Source organism: Dromiciops gliroides, chromosome 6, assembly GCF_019393635.1.
Source record: "Dromiciops gliroides isolate mDroGli1 chromosome 6, mDroGli1.pri, whole genome shotgun sequence".
NCBI classification, from domain to species: Eukaryota; Metazoa; Chordata; class Mammalia; order Microbiotheria; family Microbiotheriidae; genus Dromiciops; species Dromiciops gliroides.
In genome coordinates, this window is record NC_057866.1 from 242,478,455 (window position 1) to 242,502,997 (window position 24,543).

The 24,543-nt window shown below is 37.5% G+C and overlaps 1 protein-coding gene across 1 annotated transcript in view; it reads right to left on the minus strand.

The window, feature by feature from the left end:
- STPG2 (sperm tail PG-rich repeat containing 2) overlaps positions 1–24,543 on the minus strand; it is a 597,092-nt gene that overhangs the window by 537,003 nt on the left and 35,546 nt on the right. The window contains exons 5-6 of the mRNA XM_043972340.1: positions 20,933–21,045; positions 9,384–9,495 (exon numbers count right to left, since the gene is read on the minus strand). Of these exons, the coding sequence (XP_043828275.1) occupies positions 9,384–9,495; positions 20,933–21,045 (225 nt within the window). The remainder of the gene's footprint in view (positions 1–9,383; positions 9,496–20,932; positions 21,046–24,543) is intronic.

Here is a 24,543-nt window from a genome sequence, read left to right on the forward strand (position 1 = left end):
TTTTGCACCAATTTCTTATGAATTTCAACCCACAAACACAAAGATGATAATTTAAAATAACTTAATATATCACTATTACTCAAAATATTTTGTTCACTCTCTAATAGGTAAATGTGCATGTATGTCCTTTATAGTATGACTTTGCATGTCCTCCAGGTAAGCCCACAGGGCAGTGTAGGCAATAATGACCCATCTGTTCACTACTGGCAACAAGAAAACTTCTAATGAAGACAGATGTGGGTCACCCAACACCAGCAGGCTGCAGGGTGTTAATGAATCCACCTAATGGTCACTCCCTGCCACTTTTGACTGATTGATGACATGAAAGGCTGAGCCTGAAAAGCAAAGAGCGTATTTCAGGTACTCATCAGTCTTACCAGGACATCTCTTTCACTTCCTCTTCCCTTTTCACTTCACTCCCTTTGTCTCTTTCAATTCCTGAAAAATGTTCCTATTATTTATTGGAGTTAGTCATCTAAAATAACCTTCCTAGGGTTTTACAGATATTAAATTCTTCCTAAATTTCTCTGCTGTATATAAGATATCAACTATATCAGATAATATTTTAAAAACACACACTACATTTTCATATTTTATTACATTGTTTACAATAGGAAAGATAATCTACAGTTACAAAACTTTTCACCTATACTCCTTTTCCTCTTCCAAACCTTGGATTTGTACACAAGAAAAAGAGATTCTACAGATTCAGAAATAATACACAGGGGAAGGTCATTACACATATGGAGAAAAGAAAACTCATACCAACACCCAGCAACTCCTGAGCTTTTTTCAAATTTTATTTTGTTGATACAAAAAAATAACCTTTATGAAACACGTTCCCGGAAAAAAAAACAAAGTTAGATTACCAACTATTAACAGAAAGGAAGAATCCTTTGATTCTGGCAGATGATACCAACACTGGACATGGTACCCTGAGAACCTGGGTTCAAACCCAAACAAGACACTGATGAGCTGTGGCAATTTAGGCAAGTTCCTTAATCTCCCTGGCCTCAGTTTCTTCATCTGTAAAAAGAGCAAGTTAGAGGAAAAGATCTTCAAGGTCTCTTATAGCTTTCTATGATCCTATGATTATCAATAAAGAGGAAGGAAGAATGAATAATTTTAGCAGACTATGACTAACGCTGAGTGTATACAGTGAAAAGAGCACTGACATCAAATTTGGTTTCAAATTCAGGCATTAGGGGCAGCTAGGTGACACAGTGGATAAAGCACAGGCCCTGGATTCAGGAGGACCTGAGTTCAAATCTGGTCTCAGACACTTGACACTTACTAGCTGTGTGACCCTGGGCAAGTCACTTAACCCTCATTGCCCTGTCCAAAAAAAAAAAAAAGTCTATGTCAAATTCAGGCGCTGATGACCTTGGAAAAGTCCCTTGTTTCCTCATCTTCAATGTTTCCCTGTTGCCTATTTAGTCACCTGAATTTCTTAACCTGGTACTCAGAGAAAGCTTTTGGCTGCCCACCTTTCTTACCTTATCTAACACTACTGAGTTTGCACTGTCCTACAGCCAAACTACATTACTTTCTATCTGCCACATGCATTTGGCACTAATCTTTGCTCATATGATTCCTTATGCCTGAAAAGCCTTTCCTGACCCTTCTACACTAGTTGCCTCTGCAGACCTGTGACCCCTCAAGCCCCCACTACGCATTGGCTGAATGGAGATGGATTCAGAACGGAGGTCATGAGGAGGTTAAGAACCACTTTGGGAATATAAGAAATTGGTCAGATGGATATTTCAGAGGACAGTAATATCTTGGTGGTAAGTGTTAAATTCTTTGACTATGTCTTAATTGCTTTTAGGTGTGAAATGAACGGAGTTTTGCATAGATGTTGTGTTTAATACATAGGTGGACCTTAATCTAAGATGGATAAATGAATAAAAGTTTTATACTTACCTGTCCTTTCCTTTATCACCAGCTTTTGCTGGCTTTCTCTATGAATTTTATTAATATAATGAAGGAAATAGGGGGAAATGGTATAGCCTCAAATACAATTATTAAGTTGATTTTGTTCAGTGAGCTGTGTTTTTAATGTATGAATCAGTAGGTATACTATTTCCAAAATAATCACTATTTTTACGTTAGCTTTTTATTTCTGTAGCTCCAATATGACCCATACTTTTATTTACAGAGTAAATAGAAAAATCTCTATATGATTTTGTGACATTTTATACAACTCTCATATATTCCACTATTTTGGTGGACAGAAAAGTTAGGGTTGATGCGATGTAATCAAACATCAATGTATATAAATTAAGCATTAAGTTTGGTTTAATTAAAAAACATAATACTAGTACAATAATTAAAAATACAGGTAACACCTCATTTACCTCATATCTTAGTGAAATGGAAAGCTTCACATATGTGGCTTTTCAGGCAACTAAAGTTTATACTTTTTAAAAGTGTCAAGACTATAAAAAAATCATTTTGCACATCTCGCCAGGTATTACACAGCTACGGTCATAGGGATCTTCACCCGTCCCTATTCTTTATTTCCCCTTCTAGTCTTCCAACTTCTACTCAGGGAGCCAACCTGACCTCTCAAGGAAAGTAGGCTCCCTATTCTTACAGTTATTGACTCAGGTTCCCGTGCTAGCTACTCTGAGCACAATTTTATTTTGGGCTCCATCCTAAGGGTTCTTTACAGCAAAGGCAAAGAAAAAAAAGGGGGCCCTTGAGGATAAACATGAATCAGGTATATAACAGGCAGTTTTGCCCACAAAGAAAAAAGGATGTGAAGGAATAAAAATCTAGTAATTACTACTGGTGTAATCAGTTGAAAGTCTAATATTCAATCCTCTTTTGAACATTTATAGTTTATCTGAGAACAATGCTAATTAACCATTTTCCATTTCACCTTTAGTGAGTAGTTTTAAAAAGTACCTAACAGGGGCAGCTAGGTGGCGCAGTGGATATAGCACCGGCCCTGGATTCAGGAATACCTGAGTTCAAATCTGGTTTCAGACACTTGACACATACTAGCTGTGTGACCCTGGGCAAGTCACTTAACCCCAACTGCCTCGCCAAAAAAAAAAAAAAAAAGTACCTAACAGTCTTTCTTTCTGGTGGTCCGTCTCCTCTCCCCTCCCTTCCTTTTATCTCTCTCTGTCTCTGTCTCTCTGTCTGTCTCTCTTCCCTTCTTCCTCTCCCTCTCCCTTTATTTGCTTCTACATATTGTTATCACTATTGCTTGCTACTATCCTGTTGCTCAGGTACTGGGAAAAGGGAAGGTACTGCTGTCTTTTGTGATTACTAAAGCAAAGAAGACACAAATGGGAGGTAGACCTCTCCCAAGCATAGACTTAACTGGAAAGACATGAATTTATTTCTTGAGGCCATGTTCTGGAATGTGCACTCCGAGGGACCCTCCAATCAGCTCAGAACAGTGGTTCTCAAACTACAATTTTTTTTTAATTTTTTGGGGGGGTGAGGCAATTGTGGTTAAGTGACTTGCCCAAGGTCACACAGCTAGTAAGTGTCAAGTGTCTGAGGCCGGATTTGAACTCAGGTCCTCTTGAATCCAAGGCCAGTGCTCTATCCACTGTGCCACCTAGCTGCCCCTCAAACTATCATTTGAAAAACTCTCCTTCCCCTTCTTGAAAATCAGTACATTTGTCTATCTCTAGTCATGTAGGAATTTTCACCTACCCCAAGACCTTTCCGAGATCACCAAGTCAACTCAACAATCATAGCTATACATTCTTTCAGCAACCTTGCTTCTCCTCTTTTCTCTACCAGGACCCCCAATCATTTTTTAATCTAGTAAAAAATACATTTTCATGCTAGAGGAAAATAAGCTAAGTTTCTGCATGTAATAATTATCATCTCTATTTAGTGTCTGAGGAAAATATCCTATACAATGTTTCTAAATATTAAGGTTTTTTTCAAATTTTGCATGTGTCAACAACATTAAGGTCTCCACTCTCAAGGAGCTCACATTCTAATGGGAGGGGGAGGGGAAAGACAACAACCACATCCATATGAGATATAAACAATATAAATGGAAACTGATCTCAGGAGGAAAAGACTGAAGAGTGTGGGGAGGAGAAGACCAGGAAAGATGGGATCTGAAATGAGTCTTGAAGGAAATCAGGAAAGCAAGGAGGCAGAGGAGAGAAGGGAGGAGGCAGGCAGTGGAGTGTGTTTAATGAATAGAATGTAAGATCATGAAATCTATGAAGGCGAGGAGTAGGCTTCCGCCAGTCACGGACGACCGTGGATCAGTGCCTGGAAGAGCCACAGGCCACAGTGTGGCTGTGCAGTCCCCTACGGGAGCCGCGGCTCCTGCCGCAACGAGGACATCGGAAAACTGCGCTCTCTTGAATGACCAGAAAGGTAAGAAGGGACCAGGTTGTAAAGGTATTTAAATGGCAAACAGAGGAATTTATATTTGGTACTGGAGGTAAAAATAAGCCATTAGAGTTTACTGAATAGGAGAATGACATGGTCAGACCTGTGTTTTCAGGAAATCACTTTAGTAGATAAGTGGAGGAGAGAAGGGAGTCAGGAGAGATGTGGTAGGGTGAGCAATCAGAAAACTATTGCAATAATCTAGGTAAGAGGTAATAACAGGATCAGACAAGGATCAGTGAGTAGGAAAAGGCTTATGTTGTTTGTCCTTCATTCTGGAAGAGGACCGATGACATCGTGTGGTGATGTCCTGACTTTTGAGTGAATTGGATTTAAGTGAGGCAGAGTTGCACACAGTTGTTAGTCTCATTCTCTCTTCCAGAGTTGTTGAAGTCCAGCGACAAGACACAGACCTTAATTTGGAAAGGGCAGGCTCATCTGTTGCATGCCAGGCCATCACCAAAGAAAAGGCTGGAATAAAAGAGATGTCATAAAGGCAAAAAGACAAGATGTTACAAGGTAGATATGAGGGGTGAATGAGAATGAAGAACCAAGGAAGGAATAAACATAGGGATTGGATCTATGAATTCAGTGGATTCAATTAGAGATCTCCCAGGTGAGAAAACCCCCTCTGTCAAAACAAATTGTAACTTCCTCTGCAACTTACAATCTAAGAGAGTTGCCAAGAGCACCAAGCAGTTAAATGAATGACTCAATTTCACATGCCCAGTGTGTGTCAGAGGTGGAACCTGAACCAATAACATCTTGGTTCTGAGGTCAGGGCTCACTCCTCTACTTTACAATGCTGCTCTTGTATGACTCAGTAAAATACTTTTTAAATGAATATGAATATTATCTCTATTGTCAAATGAACAGATGTACAACCACAAAGATCTACAAACCTTAATAAAATATTTAAACAATACTAAGCAATGTCCATTAATCAAAATTGCTCCAAATACTTGAGCAATTTACAAGTCAAACTATTAGACCTTGCCTCATTTAAAAACACTGGTTCTAGCAAATACAAGAGAATAAATGAACAAAGTAGTATGCATTTCAATAGTAACCCAAAGTACTGGTGCCATCTAGTGAAATTTCCTATAGCACTAGATTACAGTCTTAGGAAGCTACTATTTTCTAGAATCTAGGCATTCTGATACATACAAAATGTTTAAAATACATGACAGAGGTGTGAGTGTTAATGAGCACAGCTGACTTCATTCAAACTAAAAGCACCTTCGGGCATATTTTCACTACCACATAGAGTCAGAAAACTTAGAGTCATATCTTGGATCTTGTACTTACTAGCAATGATTGTTCAGTTATGTCTGACTCTTTCTGATCCTGTGGACCATAAGCACACCAATGCTGTCCATAGGGTTTGCTCAGCAAAGACACTGGAGTGGTTTGCCATTTCCTTCTCCAGTGAATTAAGGCAAAAAAAAAAGTTTAAGGCAAAAATAAATTAATTTAAATTTTAATTAATTAAATTAAGGCAAAAAAAAAGTTTAGTGACTTGTCCAGGGTCATGTAGCTTAGTAAGTATCTAAATCCGGAATTGAACTCAGATCTTCCTGACTCCAGACCCAGTGCTCTATCCACTCTATCTGAGCCACCTAGCTGTCTTCAATAGTAGACATTTATAAAGTACTTTCAAGTTTGTAAAGTGCTTGGGTGCATTCTCTCATTGAAGCCTCATCACTAATGAGTACTAATGAGTAGTCAGTACTGTAAGTATCATATTTCACATTTTACTAATAATGAAACTATGGTTCAAAAAAGTAACTATCCCATGACTGTACAGATACTAAGTGTCAGAGAAATTGAAACCACTGAAATACTAAAGTATCTTCGTATGCCCCTCACTATTCCCCTATACATAACTTTACATTCCAATATAACTCTGATGGTAACTTTTCCATTAACATACTCTGAACTTTCCTACCTCCAAATCCCTTGCTTTTGCTATTCTTTACAGCCAGAATGTCCTCCTACCATCTATATCTATCAAAATCCTTCCCATCACTCAGAGCTCTGTCTAGATAGCCTCTTCCAGTCCACAAGCATTTATTATTTGCATCTGCTATCAGGAAGCCATTGTTCAAGGACCAGAGGATACAAAGACAAAACAAAAAAATAGTTTCTGCCCTCAAGGAACTTTTACTGGGACTCCCTATTGCAGAGTAGGGGTAGAAATACAGGTAAATTGATACATGATTATTTGAGAAGAGAAAGAATATTAACTAGGGAGATTAGAAAAGGCTTTCTACAGAGGTTAGCACATGAGCTGGAAAGAAGTTGAGGATTCTAAAAGACAGAGAATACATTCCAAGCATGGGCAACAAATGAAATACCTAGCTCAGTAAATAGCAATTTGGGGGGGGGGGGGGCACGGGCGGGGAGGTGAGGCAATTGGGCTTAAGTGACTTGCCCAGGGTCACACAGCTAATAAGTGTCATGTATCAGAGGCTGGATTTGAATTCAGGTCCTCCTGACTCCAGAGCTGGTGCTCTATCCACTGCACCACCTAGCTGCCCCATAAACAGCAATTAAAACACAATTTGGTTAGAACACAGAGTCCACCAATCAATTAATCACTAAGCATTTATTCAGTACCCACTATGTACCAGGAACTGCACTTAGGGCTGGAGTTATAAAGACTAAAGTGAGATAGTCATTGCCCATATTAGAGATGGAGACAGAGAGAGGAGAACATGTCTATGCACACATAAATAAACATACACCAAAAAAATGAATATAAAGTAGCTTTGGGAGGAAGAGCACTAGCAACTGGAGGATCAGGAAAGGGTTCAAGTAGAAGATGGCATTTGAATTAAGTCATAAAAGAAACCAGTGATTCCAAGAGGCAAAGGTGAAGAAGAAGAGAACTGCAGGCATGAGGGTAAGCACTGCAAAGACACAGAAATGCAAAAGGCAATACTGTTTGAGGGGCAGTAGGAGGGCCAGTCTATCTGAGCAAGAGAGTTTGTAGAGAGAGAGAGAGATCATGTGTAAAAACATTGCAAAGGTAAGGAAGAACCAGGTTCTATGGTGTTTAGGATGCCATACAGAGAAGTTTATATTTAATCTAAAGGTTAATAGGGAGTCACGGGGGCTATTGCAATAGTTGAGGTATAAAATAAAGATACTAGAGTAAGTGGAGGGGGCAGTTAGGTGACACAGTGGATGAAGCACCTACCCTGGATTCAGGAGAACCTGAGTTCAAATCTGGCATCAGACACTTAACACTTACTAGCTGTGTGACCCTGAGCAAGTCACTTAACCCTCATTGCTCCACAAAAACAAAAAACAAAAAAGAAAGAAATATTAAGGGGAAACAGTACATTGGTTTTAAAATAAATTAATGGTTATTTAAAGAAAAATGAACATGAGGTGGAAGTTAAACATGAGGTAGTAGATTCTGGCTCATTATAAGGACTACTTTCCTAATGAATCAGATCTATTAAAAATTAGTAATCTCATGAGTTTTGCCATCAATAATGGTCCTTAAGGGAAGTGAGGTATCCCTCTGTCTAGCCTGTGTGGAGAGGATTCATTGGTCATATAGGGACTTAGACTAAAAAATCTATGAGCTCCCTTTCAACTATTAATACCCTATGATATTGTGAAATCAAGTGTACTTCAAAGTTAACATTTAACAAGGAGCAAATTCCTCTTATCACTGATCTTCTGCTTGTACTTCTTGCTAGTTCTGACTACAAAAAGAGTTCCCAAGCAGGCCACCAGGGTCTCCAGAATTTTCCCCCACCTTATCCCAGCCCCATTCGTGCCAAAATGTTTAACCACTTATCTCCTGGTTCTTTTTTCTAGTTTTTCCACATAATAGAAAGTAACTAGTTTACCATATATGCTTCTAGAGGACAGTGAAAAAGAGAAAAGAGAATGCCTTTAGGAGCACTAAGCAAAATCAGGCATCAGATCCAGAAAGGTGGTCATGGATGATGCTCCAAAGGGAGAACTAATAACAGTTAAATACATTATATAAATTAATGATTTTTCATATCCCATAAAAAATAGACATTTCAGCTTCAAATTTCCAAAATATGTGATGATTGTTATAATATAAAAATAATCAATAAGGAATTTGAATTTTTGCCTTTCAGTTCTTAAATTAATATGAAGGAAAATGTACTAACATTAATGTATAGAGCCATACCTATTGTATAAAATTATACCTAATTATCAATTGTAATTCTCCTTCCTTGTAACTCTTTGTTCTTCACATAAGAAGCCAATCAGCAATTATAAAGCATTCAGTCATCACCCACTATAATCATCTTAAGAGTAATGCAGACAATATAATACGGTAATTACCTTAAAAGGACCAACCACAATTCCTCCAGACCTGCCTTTTCTTCTAACCCTTCCTACTACTACCACCCAGACTTGGTCATGCTAAGTTTTACATTAAAATTTCTAAAGAAAAAATTATCTTTAACAAAAGCTAAAAGGAGGAAATTTTTACTTCAATATTTTCTCCTCAGTTGAATTTAAAGCAGCAGATTAAATATAAAATAAATCCTATTCATGAATAGTAAAAGTGTTTCATTTGGGGTTGGGTCTTTTTCTGAATGTATTTTTTAACATAAGCCTATTCAGTAAATTACACTGATACTAAGAAAATTGTAACTGTTTAACTGCTTTAAGGTTGGCCATACTATTTTATAAATGGCATTTGAATCATATTATCTGAATATTTCTATAAACAAGAACTAAAAGCTCATCTTTTTAAAATGAAATTATCTGCTATAATCTAATCTGGAGAAGGACAAACGAAGCAATTTAAATACAAGAGAAAATTCTCAATATATACGTAATTAGGTTTTGTTTTACTTTTTAATTCACAAAAGCTTTTTCCTTATCTTAATTTTAAATAGAAACAATTTTTCTATTTTGTGCCTCCAATCTCTAAACACCTGTGTTTTGATCCTATGAAGAATTATTTTTAAAATGCTAGCAAACAGCTCTTGTTCTCAGCTTACCCTTTTTTCTTCCTGTAGTACTATTACTTCATGATATCGTGGGAGAAAAGGACAACTCTTTAGTTTATCTTCTTTCTTGATATTAACATTCTCATAATGCAGTGTACTTTCCCTTGAGAGTTCAAAGAGAGATCAATGAGTTTATTTTAAACATATGAGCACCTAAATAAATAGAGTATCTTCTAAACATAATGTCAATACATGCTGCCAACAAGTATGTATTAATAAGGGGATAAGGAATGATAGACTGTTACACTATAAATTTGTAGAAATAATTTTGTCCCTTGTTGTAATTCTGACTTGTTGGGGAGAATTTCCCTGACTCAGAATTCTGAACACATTGTTAGAATTTTTTCTAGTTATCTAAACATTAGAAGACTGACCCCAGATATTTTTTCCAGACACAACAATTCAAAAAGATAATTAAAATAGGTAGACAGCAATGTGCAGATTCTTGAAGTATTCTAATGATCACTCTAGAAATAAAACCAGACGTAGATGTTTTTCAAGAACTCCATTGCTGGCCAGTACCATCTTGGAACACAACTCCTGGTCTGGATCCACTTTCTGTTGCATCTCATTTGAACCAAAGATAGCTTAGAAGGTCAGAAGGAGGGAACTACTGTGCTGAGACAGGAGTGGAGCCCAGCCCCAGAGTCACACTGACACAGATCCAGTCCCAGGCAGGCTGAGCCAGAGAAAGAGACCCCAAGAGCCTCTGAATCACTTGTAGTACCAGTGTTGTCTGGAACTAAGCTCACAGTCTGAGCTCTTGGCAGGGGGAGACTACAGGGGTCTCTGCTGGTGCTGAGGAGAAACTTGGGTTTTTCACCCTTGCTGGGAACCAGTAAGTAAGCTCGAGTAGCAGTGGCCCAAGTGGGGAGGGGCACTGGCTTCTCAGAGCTAACAACCACAACATACAGTTTTGCTGTTTGGGTAATTAGCAAGTTGGCCTGGGGTTATCTACAGACTAGGGAACAGGCCAGGCAAGTGAAGAACCTGCCCCTCCTTAAAATCATACCACCTGGGACCCCCTAAAGCTTGGGACGGTGCAGCCTGGAAACAGTGCCCCACTGCACTGTCCCAAGCTGCACCGTCCCAAGCTTTCAAATACAAGACCCTAGAGAACCATAAAAAGGTAAACAAGAAAAAGTAATTAAGAGGGATGTTAAAAGGTTAAACTGTTTACAGTCCTACATGGGAAGATGATATATCTAACTCATAAGAACTTTCTCAGTATTAGGGCAGACATTAGAAATAAATTTACACAGAGGGCACAGGTAGGAATTGATTATGAAGGGATGATATCTTCAAAGTATTTATTTTTTGTTTATCTCTTTTTGTGGGGTGGTTGGAGTTGGGTGGCATGCCTGGGGTCATACAGTGGGTGTGAGTCTTGTGTCTGAGGCTAGATTTGGGCTTGGGTCCTCCTGGGTCCAGGGTGGGTGCTTTGTCCACTGTGTCACCTAGCTGCCCCATGATGACATCTTTAGGGTAAAATTGAAGGATGAGAGGAATGCACTGGGGGAGGGGGAAGGGGAGAGGTTGAATGGGGTGAAATCCCACATGAAAGAACTAGGAAAGGGCTTATGGAGTGGGGGGAGAGATGGGGGAGGAGAGGGACAGTAAATGAACCTTACACTCATCAGAATAGGCTCAAAGACCTTAATCTCATCAGAGATGGCTCAAGGAGGGATTAACATACATGCCCAATTGGGTAGAGTAAGCTATCTAAGATGGGCAGTGAATGAGTCTAACACTCATCAGAATAGACTCAAAGACCTTAATCTCATCAGAACTAGCTCAGGAAGGGAATAACATACACACTCAATAGGGTGGAATAATCTATCTAACCCTGCAGGAAAATAGGAAGGGAAGGGAATAAGGAGGGAGGGGCAAAAGAAGGGAGGGCAGATTGGGGGAGGAGGCAGTCAGAAGCAAATCCCTTTTCAGGAGGGATAAGGTGAAAGAAGATAGATAATAGAGCAAATATCATGGGGAAGGGAATAGGATGGAGGGAAACAGTTAACAATAGTAACTGGGAAAAAGAGAAAAGGGGAAAAATGTACAAAAAATATTTATAGCAACTCTGTGGTGGCTAAGAAGTGGAAATCAAAGGAATATCCATCAATTGCAGAATGACTGAACAAGCAGTGGTATATGATTGTAATGGAATATTATTATGCTATAAGAAATGACAAGCAGTATGATTTCAGAAAAACCTAGAAAGACTCATATGAACTAATGTATAGTGAAGGGAGCAGAACCAGGACATTGTGCACAGTGATGGCAGTATTACTCTATGAGCAATAATGAATGACTTGACTACTCTCAGCAATGCAATGATCCAAGACAATCCCAAAGGGCTAATGATGAAGCATACTATCCACTTCCAGAGAAAGAACTGATATTGATTGAACACAGACTTAAAAAAAAATAAAAGAGTACTTGTGAATTGTACATATATAACCTATATCAAATTAGTTGCTGTCTTGTGGATGGGGGAGGAAAGGGAGGGAGAAAAATTTGAAACTCTAAATCTTATGAAAATTAATGTTGAGGGGGCAGCTAGGTGATGCAGTGGATAAGGCACCGGCCTTGGATTCAGGAGGACCTGAGTTCAAACCCAGCCTCAGACACTTACTAGCCGTGTGACCTTGGGCAAGTCACTTAACGCCCATTGCCCTGCGAAAGAAAGAAAGAAAGAAAGAAAGAAAGAAAGAAAGAAAGAAAGAAAGAAAGAAAGAAAGAAGGAAGGAAGGAAGGAAGGAAGGAAGGAAGGAAGGAAGGAAGGAAGGAAGGAAGGAAGGAAGGAAGGAAGGAAGGAAGGAAGGAAGGAAGGAAGGAAGAAAGAAAGAAAGAAAGAAAGAAAGAAAGAAAGAAAGAAAGAAAGAAAGAAAGAAAGAAAGAAAGAAAGAAAGAAAGAAAGAAAGAAAGAAAGAAAGAAAGAAAGAAAGGAGAAAATTAATGTTGAAAACTACCTTTACATGTAACTGGAAAAAATGAATGTTTGTTGCCAAAAAAAAAAAAAGAACTCCATTGCTTTCTCCATGTTCCAGCAAATGTTGGCATTTTGGTCTCTAGTTCCTCTTCCTCTTATAAACCAGTCTCCACTTCTAGTAATTCTCAGCTCACATACGGCTGAAGCCTAACTTGCATAACCAGCATAATCTTGTTTTGCTAGGATGTGAAATGAGTGCAATGGTTTGTTAATTTAACTTGGCATTTTCCTTCTTTAGGACTGAGACATAAACTGATCTTTTCCAATCCAGGAGCCACTGCTGAGTTTTCAAATTTGCTGGCATATTGAGTAAAGTGCTTTAACCACATCATCTTTTAGGATTTTAAACAGCTCAGCTGGAATTCTGTCACCTCTACTAGCCATATTGTTGGAAATGCTCCTAAGGCCCACTTGACTTCATTCTCCAGGATTTCTGCCTCTGGGTCAGGAACCACATCATCATTATTGGTGACATTAAGATCTTTCTTGTATAGTTCTGTATATTCTTGCCACCTCTTCTTAATCTCTTCTGAATCTGCTAAGTCCCTACCATTTTTGTCTTTTATCATGCCAATTTCTGCACAATATGTTCCCTTGTTATCTAGAATTTTCTTGAAGAGATCTCTTGTCTTTCCTATTCTGTTGTTTTCTTCTGTTTCTCTGCATTGCTCATTTAAGAAAAGCTTCTAAAACAAACAAATTTCTCTTTTCTCTTTTGTTTTCCTTCTTTCCTTAGCTAAGCCTCATCAAACAGCCACTTTGTTTTCTTGTTCTTATTTTTCTTGGGAATGTTTTTTGTTGTTGTTGCTGCCTCCTATACAGTATTGTGAAACTCTGTTCATAGTTCTTAAGGCATTCTATCTACCAGATCTAGTCCCTTAAATCTACTGATCATTTCCACTTCATATTCATAAAGAATGTTATTTAAATATAAACATTATTGCAAAGCTTATACTTCAAGGCCTTTTCACTTCTTCTCTTTCTTCTTCCTCTATATTAAATTCTCTCACTTTCTCAGGATTGTCTTTTTCCTATCCCAAGTCCCAAGTGATCCAGAAATCTTCAATGAACCATAATCTGGTCACTTTACTACAATGACATATAAACTCTTGCCTGAAGAAAAAGCTTTTGACTGACAAATTTAGAACATACTGAAAATACAAAAAAGTATCAATTCAAATAAATACCCATAAAAGCAAACATTTGGGAGGCAGCTAGGTGGCACAGTAGATAGAGCACTGGCCCTGGATTCAGGAGGACCTGAGTTCAAATCCAGCCTCAGACACTTGACTGTGTGACCCTGGGCAAGTCACTTAACCCTCACTGCCCCACAAAAAAAAAAAGGAAACATTTGTTCTGCCATGACTAAAATAGAATAGAATCTCATTATTAAACAACTTATTATAACTACATTTTATCAATATGTCATGTCCCTGAAACATATAGTTAAAACATTAAAAGGGATAACTCCTCTCAACAAACAAGGACAGTCAAAGTATACTAATAAATTTCTATCCCAGATTTGTTATTTACTACTTGTATGATCCTGGGTAAGTCATTTCAATCCAGTAGGTCTTAGTTCCTCATTTGTAAACAGAGGCATCTAAATCTATGCTTCTATGTTCCTATTGACTGAAAAACAAACAAATGTTTTATTTTGCTTTCAAAATCTTGTCATTCAGTCATTTCAGTCACGTCCAATTCTTCATACCCCAATCTGGGTTTTCTTGGCAAAGATAATGGAGTGGATTTCCATTTCCTTCTCCAGAATGTCCCTACATTTCAAATGAGGAACTGAGGAAAATGGGATCCAGTGACTTGCCCAGGGTCACATACCTATTAAGTGTCTGAGGATGGATTTGAACTCCAAGTCACTACCTGCCCTTTTCAACATCTATGGCTGGACTATCAAGACATCAAAGAAAAAGATTTAAGTAATACACGTAATTAGCTAAATTCATATGAGAGTTGATATAGAAAATAAATTGTTAACTTTTGAAAACAGAAAAGAAAGAGCTCCTGGGAGGGGTCCGAGTCCCCAAAACCTCATTACTTTCTCACAAGTATAACTCAAAACTGAGGCAGCTAGTTGGACCTATGAATAGAGTGCTAGGGCTGGAATCAGGAAGACCTGGACATAAATCCAGTCTCAGACACGTCCTAGCTGTATGACCCTAAGCAAGTCACTTAACTTCTGTTTGCCTGACAAAACAATCCACCAGATCCATTGGAGAAGGAAATGGAAACCATTCTAGTATCTTTGCCAGGAAAACCCCATGGATAGCTATAGTCCATCAGCTGATGAAGAGATGGACATAACTGAATGAATGAACAATAACAAAAACAAATGACTCAAAACTACATCTCTAAAGAAAAATATTGGTGTGAAAAATAGATGGGACCTCGCTTCTGGAAGAAGCTTTGCAGTATCTGTCCAATGCAACTCTAATTTTCAAGGGGCCCTGAAGGTAAAAAATGAAGACCCCAAATGTGAGGCAAAGCATTGCAGTGGAGAGGAAGACTTTGCTTCTGCTAATAAATTCCTTGAGAAGGGAGAATGAGTGGCCTGGAGGAGAGCACCAAGGATCAAAACTGGGCGATAATCAGTGAATCGAGCGAACCCTCCTGGGAGGAGAATGTAGGTGACAGGAGGAGTCTACATAACTGGCAGGAGAGAACGCAGAGAATGGCTTGTCCTCCTGACCCAACATATCAGGGGTCATGAAAAGAAGCATCGAATTACTGAAGAAAGTGGTTATTAGGGATGAGGCATCTAATGAAAAGAACCCAGGTGCAGTAAGGACTAAAACAAATCGAAATAGCTGAAGCAAAAAGAACCTGGGTGGAAGGGAATAGTGTTAACAATAAAACAGGCATTTCCTAGGGCTCTTTTAAAGAGGAGGGAGGGGCACTCCCAGGTCACACAACCAAAGAGGTGGTAGATGAGCCATTTTGTTCCCATTCACACAACCTCTTAACACTCTCCAAAACAGAAATGACATGCTAAAAACAAAGCAACTTCAGCTGTTTCCATAGTCTAGGATACCTAGAACTGAAAAGATTTTTAAAACAGCAAAAAATCATGAACTAATATTCACTGACCCTGAGCTCACTCAGCCCCCTCTCCAACCTCACATGTACCCAAGAACATGAGAAAGCTTACATCAAAACCCGCCCCTCCAACCAATCCCCACTCCCTCTTTCCTCATGCCAGGATGTGGAAGCTTTCTTGGGTTTCAAGAGCCAGTTTGGGCACAGTCCTTCAGGAGTAAAAGCCTGCCAAGGCCCGCAACCCAGAAGCACCAACACTGCAAAGGCATAAACTGTGGGTACAAAATAGTCTGAACAGCTGGTGCTGGGCCAGAGAACTAAAAAGCAGAGGGAGTAGGACAGGTCACTCTAACAGGACACGATGAGTATGGAGAGCTGGGCAGCATTCCACCAAGCCTGAAAGAAAGATCAGAGCATCCACATGGGGTCAGTTCTCACCTCCCAAAAGTCAGATGGAACAGAAACCTAAGATGGTGAACTGTGAAACGCCCAGTGTGGGAGGGGACCCTTAAAAGAAAAAATAAAAATAAATCAATAGGAAAAATAGTAACAAGAGAAGGAACTAGTCTCCAGTTACAGTAAAAAATTTTGGACCTCTATGAGCAAGTAGTGAAAAATTAAGAAAAATTATCTAACAACCGATGGTCTTGTGAGATCTGAGGAGAACGTGGAAGCACAAGATCTCTTTCTGAGTGGTTTAAAAAAGAAGAGAATTATGAGAGCAGAATGTATATCCTGCACAACAAAAAAAATGAGCAGAATAAAAAAATTTAATCAGCAATGGCAAAACTCACCAAAAAAACAAAAGGGAGAACAATAGATGGGGAATAAAAATACAAAGAAGGGAAGAACAGGGGCAGCTAGGTGGCACAGTGGATAGAGTACTAGCTCTGGAATCAGGAGGCTCTGAGTTCAAATCCAACCTCAGACACTTGACACTTACTAGCTGTATGACCCTGAGAAAGTCACTTAACCCTCACTGCCCTGCAAAAATAAATAAATAAATAAATAAATTAGCTTACTAAAGCAGACCATATGGATCTCGAAGAAAGGATGTGAAAAGACAACTTAAGGATCATAGGTCTGCCAGAAGAACACAACAGGACAAAATCAACAACAACAAAACAAAAAAACAATCTTAACACCATAATGAAAGGTAAAATAGAACTTCCCAAGTCATCTGAATATAGATCTTATTTTCAGATAGAAGACCCAAGAAAAGTATAAAACAGTAAATAGGAAAGAGAAATTATAAGGGATTGCCCTCCAAGATAGATAGATAGATAGATAGATAGATAGATAGATAGATAGATAGATAGATAGATAGATAGATAGATAGATAAGATAGATGAATAAATAAATAAATAAATAATAGAGAGAACTCAGTCTAATTTGTAAGAATACAAGTCATTCCCCAATTGATAAATGCTCAAAGGATCTGAACAGTTTTCAGGCCAAGAAATCAAAGCTAGCTATGTTCATATGAAAAAATGCTCTAAATTACTATTGAATAGAGAAATGCACATAAAAACAACTCTGAAGTATAACTTCACATCTATGAAACTGGCTAATATGACAGAAAAGGAAAATGGCAAATGTTGGAGGGGATGTAGGAAAATTGGGACACTAAAACACTGTCAGTTGAGTTGAAAACTGTAGGAGCCAAATTTTAATTGGGGAGTGTTAGCTAGGCAGCTTGCCACAACACTGGGGCAAGGAAGGAGACCAACAGCCTCCCTCAAAAACAGAACAGGGTTTATTAACAAGAATGAACTTAAAAACACAAGCAAGATCAGTAGAATTAAGGGAAAGGAAAAATAGGGAAAGGGAAATGATACAACCTGAATAACACCACCGCCTAGGGATCAGCTGAAAACACACAGCTGCATCCTGTTGCTTTCCAGCTTTAAGCTCAAATGGCAAAACTCCTCCCTTCTCATTCCCAGCAGACCCCAGACTGACCACACACAGTCCCAAGCCAATTGGCTGGTAGTCCTGACTGACAGTCACATGACTGCCCTCACTGGGCTTCCAGTCATTATAATTTTGCCAGGCCCATGGCAATGGTCATAAAAACCTCAAATAACAATTAATTCTTTACAGAACTGACCCAACCATTCTGGAGAGCAATATGAGACTGTGCCAAAGAGCTATTAAAAAGTGTATATTCAGGGGTAGCTAGGTGGCACAGTGGATAAAGCACCAGCCTTGGATTCAGGAGGACCTGAGTTCAGATCCAGCCTCAGACATTTGACACTGACTAGCTGTGTGACTCTGGGCAAGTCACTTAACCCTTATTGCCCACCCAAAAAAAAAAAGTGTATATTCTTTGACCCAGCAATACCACTAGAAAGTCTATATCCCAAAGAGATCAAAAAGGAAAAAGAACATTTATGTAAAAAAAAAAAATCATTACAGAAGCTCTTTTAGCGGTGGCAAAGAACTGAAAATTCAGAGCATGCCCATCAATTGGGGAATGGCTGAACAAGTTGTGGTTTATGATTGAGATGGAATACTATATACTATAAGAAATTATGAGCTTGGTAGTTTCAGAAAAACCTGAAAGATTTACATGAACTAATACAAAATGAAGTGAGTAGAACCAGAAAAGCATACACACAGTAACAGCAATTTTATACAATGATCATCTGTGAATAACTTAGCTATTCTCAGAAATGAAATGATCCAATACAATTCTGAAGGGCTTATGATGAAAAATGTTATCCACCTTCAGAAAAAGAACTGATGGAGTCTGAATGCAGATCAAAGAATACTTTTTGGGGGGTGGGGGGGGTCTTTTTTTTAAAAGCATGACTAATATGGAAATATGTTTTGCTTGACTGTACCTATATCAATGCCTATATCAAATGCCTGCCTTCTCAATTTTGAGAGTTTGGAACTCGATTTTTTTTAAATGTTAAAAAGTGTTTTACATGTAATTATAAAGAAAAGAAAATATTTTAAAAGAAAAAAAGAACTGAAGAGATTATTTGTTTCTCAAACACCCTAAATAATGGGATTGAATAATTGAAGATAGCAACAGCAAAGGAATGACAACAGAGAGACCAGTAGGAGAATTCTATCTAAATGTACAAAAGGAGGCAGAGGTGAATAGGGAATTCTAGTAGAGGTAACAATGAAGAGGCAGAGAGAGGACATTTTGAGCAAAACCTAGTGACAACTTGCCTAGAGGTGAATGCTGCTTTTGTGGCTCTATACTACACCATGGGAAACTACATGAAAGGGGGGAAGGGTAATAAGGAAATAAAGAGGAGTGTGCAATGTGCTATAATGAAATCAAGAACTAGCAGTGGGGCAGCTAGGTGGTGCAGTGGATAGAGTACCGGTCCTGGAGTCAGGAGTACCTGAGTTCAAATCCGGCCTCAGACCCTTAACACTTACTAGCTATGTGACCCTGGGCAAGTTGCTTAACCCCAATTGCCTCACTAAAAAAAAAAAAAAAAAAAGAACTAGCAGTGAGGGGAAGGTGACTTCTGTAGTATCAGAAAGGGAAGAGCCTATAGGGGAGTGACTGACGAGGAGGAAAAAAGATTGAAAAAGAAAGGAAAGGAGATAGGGTGTTCTACTGATAAATGCTCCTATGGGTTTGAGATGAGGACCTTACACTGGATGAAGCCTGGGGGATTTGGTGCCTGAAAAATCCACTTGTCTTTGGAGGGGGTAGAGTTGGAAGCCCTCAGGACAACTGGCTCCTGGAAGAGTGGGAAAGCATCAACATAAGGAGGAGACTTTTAGGCAAATGTAGGGGGGGAAAGGTCAATAGGAGAAGGTATAAATTGGGAGGGGGGAGGAGGCAAGTAGGGGAAGAGTAGATGACCTGACATGAGGCACTGTCTTCTCAGACACCTGAAATAATCAGCATTGTTCTTAGAGGGAGACAGTGGAAAAAGGGAATCAGTGGCTTATGTTCAATGAGGCAGTGGCAGAAAGAGCCTACAGAATGGATCCTAGAACAGGTCCCTAAGAAGCTTTCATTGTATGAAGAATACAGAGAAGAAAGAGTGAGACCAGATGATTATGGAGGTCATGAATCAGAGAATGCAGTAAGAATGGAGTAAGAGAAATCTTGTTTAGAAAGGGGCACACACAAAAAATAAAATTTAAAAACTAATGAATAGGACTTTCTGAAGGGAAAGAAAGGAAGGGGGAATCTACTTGACTGAGAGGGAAAAAAGGAGGAAGAAAAAAAGTTTCCATCATTCTATCAGACAAAGCAAAAACAAACATTAAAAAAACAAAAATGGATAAAGTAAGTTTTATGCTAAAAGGAACCACAGAAAATAGACTAATATGCATTAAAAACTCATGTGCTCAAAATGAGTATCCAAATTAATTAATGAAACATTATCTGAGCTTCAAGAAAATACAATAACACAAAAGTGACAACATGACACAAAAATGACTTTAATATCCCTCTCAGTTTTGGATAAGTCCAACAGAAAGATAAACAAAAGGGAAAATATGTCACTGAAGATTTCTTTAGCTCTGCAGTTAAAAGATATATCTTCTGAATGGGATAGCAAAAGAATATACATACTTCTCTGCACCACATGCAATTTTTATAAAAATTGACCATGTATTAGGGCACAGAAATATAGCAAGCAAATGTAAAAAATACAAAAACAGTCAATAGATTGTTTATAGACTGTAATGCAATAAGAATAGAATGGTTCAGGGGCCATAAAAAAATATATAAAGCCAAATAGAAACTTAACAATGAAATATTAAATAATGATTGGGGAAAAAAACAAATCATAGAAACAATTAATAACTATATAAAAGAAAATAATGATGAAACAAATTATTTCTGGGACACATTTTAAAAAAACATTTCTGGGACACATCTTCAGCAATTCTTGGGGTGAAATTGTGTCCTTAGAAGCCTATGTTAAGAAAACAAAAGAGAAATCTTTAAAAATTAGAAAATCAGGGGCAGCTAGGTGGTGCAGTGGATAGAGCACCGGCCCTGGATTCAGGAGGACCTGAGTTCAAATCCGGCCTCAGACACTTAACACTTACTAGCTGTGTGACCCTGGGCAAGTCACTTAACCCCAAATGCCTCACAAAAAAAAAAATTAACATCACTCAATCTCATGCATTTTGCAACAAAATTTAATATTTAAAATTTTTATTCCCATTTCTAATGCTTTGGTTTTTTATCTTTTAAGTTCTCTCATTTTATTATTATTTTTTAAATGAGGCAATTGGGGTTAAGTGACTTGCTCAGGGTCACACAGCTAGTAAGTGTGAAGTGTCTGAGGCCAGATTTGAACTCAGGTACTCCTGACTCCAGGGCCAGTGCTTTATCCACTGTGCCACCTAGCTGCCCCACATTTTATTCTTAAAAGGGCTCTATTTACCTTTCATGAATCATTTGACTTCCAAGATTTGTTTCATAATTGAACAATAAAAGAGTTGGATTATTGTCATTCTATAATATAGAGCTAAGATGAGATTATTGCTCTAATTTACTTACTGAAGTATATCATACTCCCCGGGCCCAGGCCCTCCCAGTATTGGTAAATCTCGTCTCCCTGACAAGTGGCCAAAATGTACTCCTTTGTATTTCAAAGTTGAATCAGAAGCATCCTAAAAAATAAAATAAAGACTGTTCATACATGGATAAAGCCTTTCCTTCACCCAAATCAGTGGAAAATTCAAATCTGAAATATGAGCATCAATTCTTTAAAATTCAAAATTGTTTTACATTTCAATTAGAGGTTTATATTCCCAATACCTAACAAACAGCAATTAATAAATATTTGTTATCTAACTGATTGGATATGTACTCAGGAGATCTTTCCTTGCCACTTAATTTTCTATGCTATTTGATTAAGTATCTTTTACTTTCAATTAATGTGTACTCTGGTCACCTTAGTAAAAGTAAACATTGGTGGTGGTTTATGAGATCTGGTTTTGAGTGAATACTGATCCACAAGCTTTTCTGAAACTGCTAACTTCCCTTTTTGTTTGCTTGATTTACTTCATGAAACATTTTCAAATATTAAGCATTTATTTTTTCTCTCTCCTATCTTTTTTTTCTCTCTCCTACCTCCCTTCCAAAACCAATAGTAAAAGAAAAATCAAAACCATGACAATGAATATTCATAGTCAAGCAAAACAAATTCCAATGTTGACTGTATCCAAAAATATGTGTCTTATTCTGCATATTTTTGTATCATGTCTATCAGGAAGTGGCTAAAATTCTTCATCATCATTCCTCTGGAATCATGGTTGATAATTGTTCTTTCAAAGTCTTTCAAAACTGTTCAGTTTTGCAATGTTACTATTGTATAAATTTTTCTCCTGGTTATACTCACTTCGTTCTGCATTAGTTCATAAAAACTGTTCCATGATTCTCTGAAAACATCTCTTTAATAATCTCTTACAGCATGAAAGTATTCTATTATGTTTATATACTATTAGTTATTTAGAATTTCTCTAATTGATGGTTACCTCCTTAGTTTCCAGTTTTTGACCCCACAAAAAGAGCTGCTATAAGTATTTTATACACAAGGGACCTTCTTTTTTCATATCTCTTTGGGGCACCAGCTTAGTATTTTGGAGTGAAAGGAAATGTGTAGCATAGTAATTGGGGGGGGGGTATAAATTCAAATTGTTTTTCAGAATGAATGAGCCAATTCACAGCTCCATCAAAAGGAGAGTACCTCTTTTACCACAACCCTTTGCAACATATGTCATTTTCCTCTTTTGTCATCTTTGCCAGTTTGATAAGTGTGAGCTAGAACCTCAGAGTATAAAAGCCATTTCTCTAATTATTAGTGATTTGGAACATTTTTTATTTGACTGAAGACATCTTTGATTTCTTCCCTAGAGAACTGCTTCTTTATATCACTTGACCACTTATCAATTAGAGAATGGTTCTTATAAATTTTAATCAGTTCCTTACATATCTTTGAAATAAAACTTTTATCAAAGTAACTTGCTACAATTTGGGACTATGCACAAAGGGCTATAAAAGTGTGCATACTCTTTGATCCAGTAATACCACTATTAGGTCTATATCCCAAAGATATCCCAAAAGGGGGTGGGGAGAACCAATTTGAATGAAAATATTTATAACAGTCCTTTTGTGGTGGCTAAGAATTGGAAATCAAAGGGATGCCCATCAATTAGGGAATGGCTAAACAAGTTATGGTATATGATTATAATGGAATATTATTGTGCTATAAGAAATTATAAGCAGGATAATTTCAGAAAAACCTAGAAAGATTTACATGAACTAATGTACAGTGAAGTGAGCAGAACCAGGAGAACGATATGCATAATGACAGCAATATTGTTTGATAAAGAACTATGAATGACTTAACTATTCTCAGCAATACAAAGATCCAGGACAATCCCAAAGGACTAATAATGAAGCATACTATCCACTTCCAAAGAAAGAACTAAATATTGATTGAACACAGACCTGTTAAATGCTATTTTTCACTTTCTTTTTCTTTTATTCAAGTTTTCTTATACAAAATTGCCAGCATTGTAATGTTTTACATAATTTCATATGTATAACCTATATCAGATTGCTTACCATCTCAGTGAGAGAGAGGAAAGAGAGAGAGAATTTGTAATTCAAACTTTTGAATAAAAATGTTTTTAAATTGAAAAAAAGTAACTTGCTATAGATTGTTTTGGCCAGGAGAAACTTTAAGGAGCCAATGTGCTAGAAGCCTCCACATGCTACAAAGAAAGACAGAAGGAAGCCAAATTATATGTTTACTCCCTTGATGGTGAGTTCAGGATTTTAAGAATCTTAAAATATTTTAAGCCCAATACACATATATAAAATAATTCCTCTTTTTAAACAATTTTTTAAATGAAGAATTTAAAACAATATAAATTTATTCCTGCTTAATTCACTAGCCCATATTTTTCAAAATTAAATTATCTTTTTACGGCCTTTTAAAAATCCTAACATAAAATGAAAAATAAATTGATGCAATCTTAGTAATTCTAAATCACCAGTCTCTTTATGTCAAGAAATGTTGTCAATATCAGCTTCAAGGTCACTGTTAACTTGGTAGGTCATTAGCAAATAAAGTGATTTAATTAAAGTAAACTCAGCAAGGGGTTGCATTATGTTAAATGAACAATTAATATAATTTGAAGAATTACTAATAGCTACTCCTGTTGACAATAAAATGAATGAAGAAGGTGCTGTGGAAGTCTTTTTCCTATGGTACGGATAATTAGGCTTAGAAACAGATTTTGTATAAAGAATTCAAAGTGCAATTATTCAAGGACTAATGGACTGTTTTTCAGTGTGGCAACATATACTTAATTCTTTATATGTTATCTTTGGTAAATATATTAGCGTCAAACTCCAGTGGCATTCCAAGCTTTGAAATCATCCAATGAAACAAGATTTGGGAGATTTCTCTAGGCTGCTATAAACAAAATAACAATAATAATAATGATAACAATAATCTCAATGTTTTAAATCAAAATTCCATATAAGACAATAAACATAAATGTACAGGATTTTTTTTTTTTTAGTGAGGCAATTGGGGTTAAGTGACTTGCCCAGGGTCACACAGCTAGTAAGTGGTAAGTGTCTGAGGCCGGATTTGAACTCAGGTACTCCTGACTCCAGGGCCAGTGCTCTGTCCACTGCGCCACCTAGCTGCCCCCTACAGGATTTTTATTTACAAATTAAACCGAATGAAAATTTAAGTCAATTCATTAAGATGTTCTTGTACTTATCATCTGATCCAAGACTGCTTCTACCATATAAATAGCAGATACATTTTAAAGTTTAGCAGATATATTTTAAAGTTCAATATCTAACACAATGCCTAGTACATGATAGATTTTCAAAATATGTTTGCTAAACCAAACTGAAGTGAATTCTAATATTTAAACTGAAGCTGCCACATCTGAAGATTATTCCCATCATCCTTCTCCTCTGCTCCTACTCACATGCTACTGAATGATGCTAAAATAAGTCATGAAACCCCCCTGAATGGATTCACTACAAACTGGGCAATTGTTTTATTCTTACCTAATTGATTCTCTATTGTATTCTCTACAGATACTCTCAAGTCTCACATGCTACCACTTCCACCCACC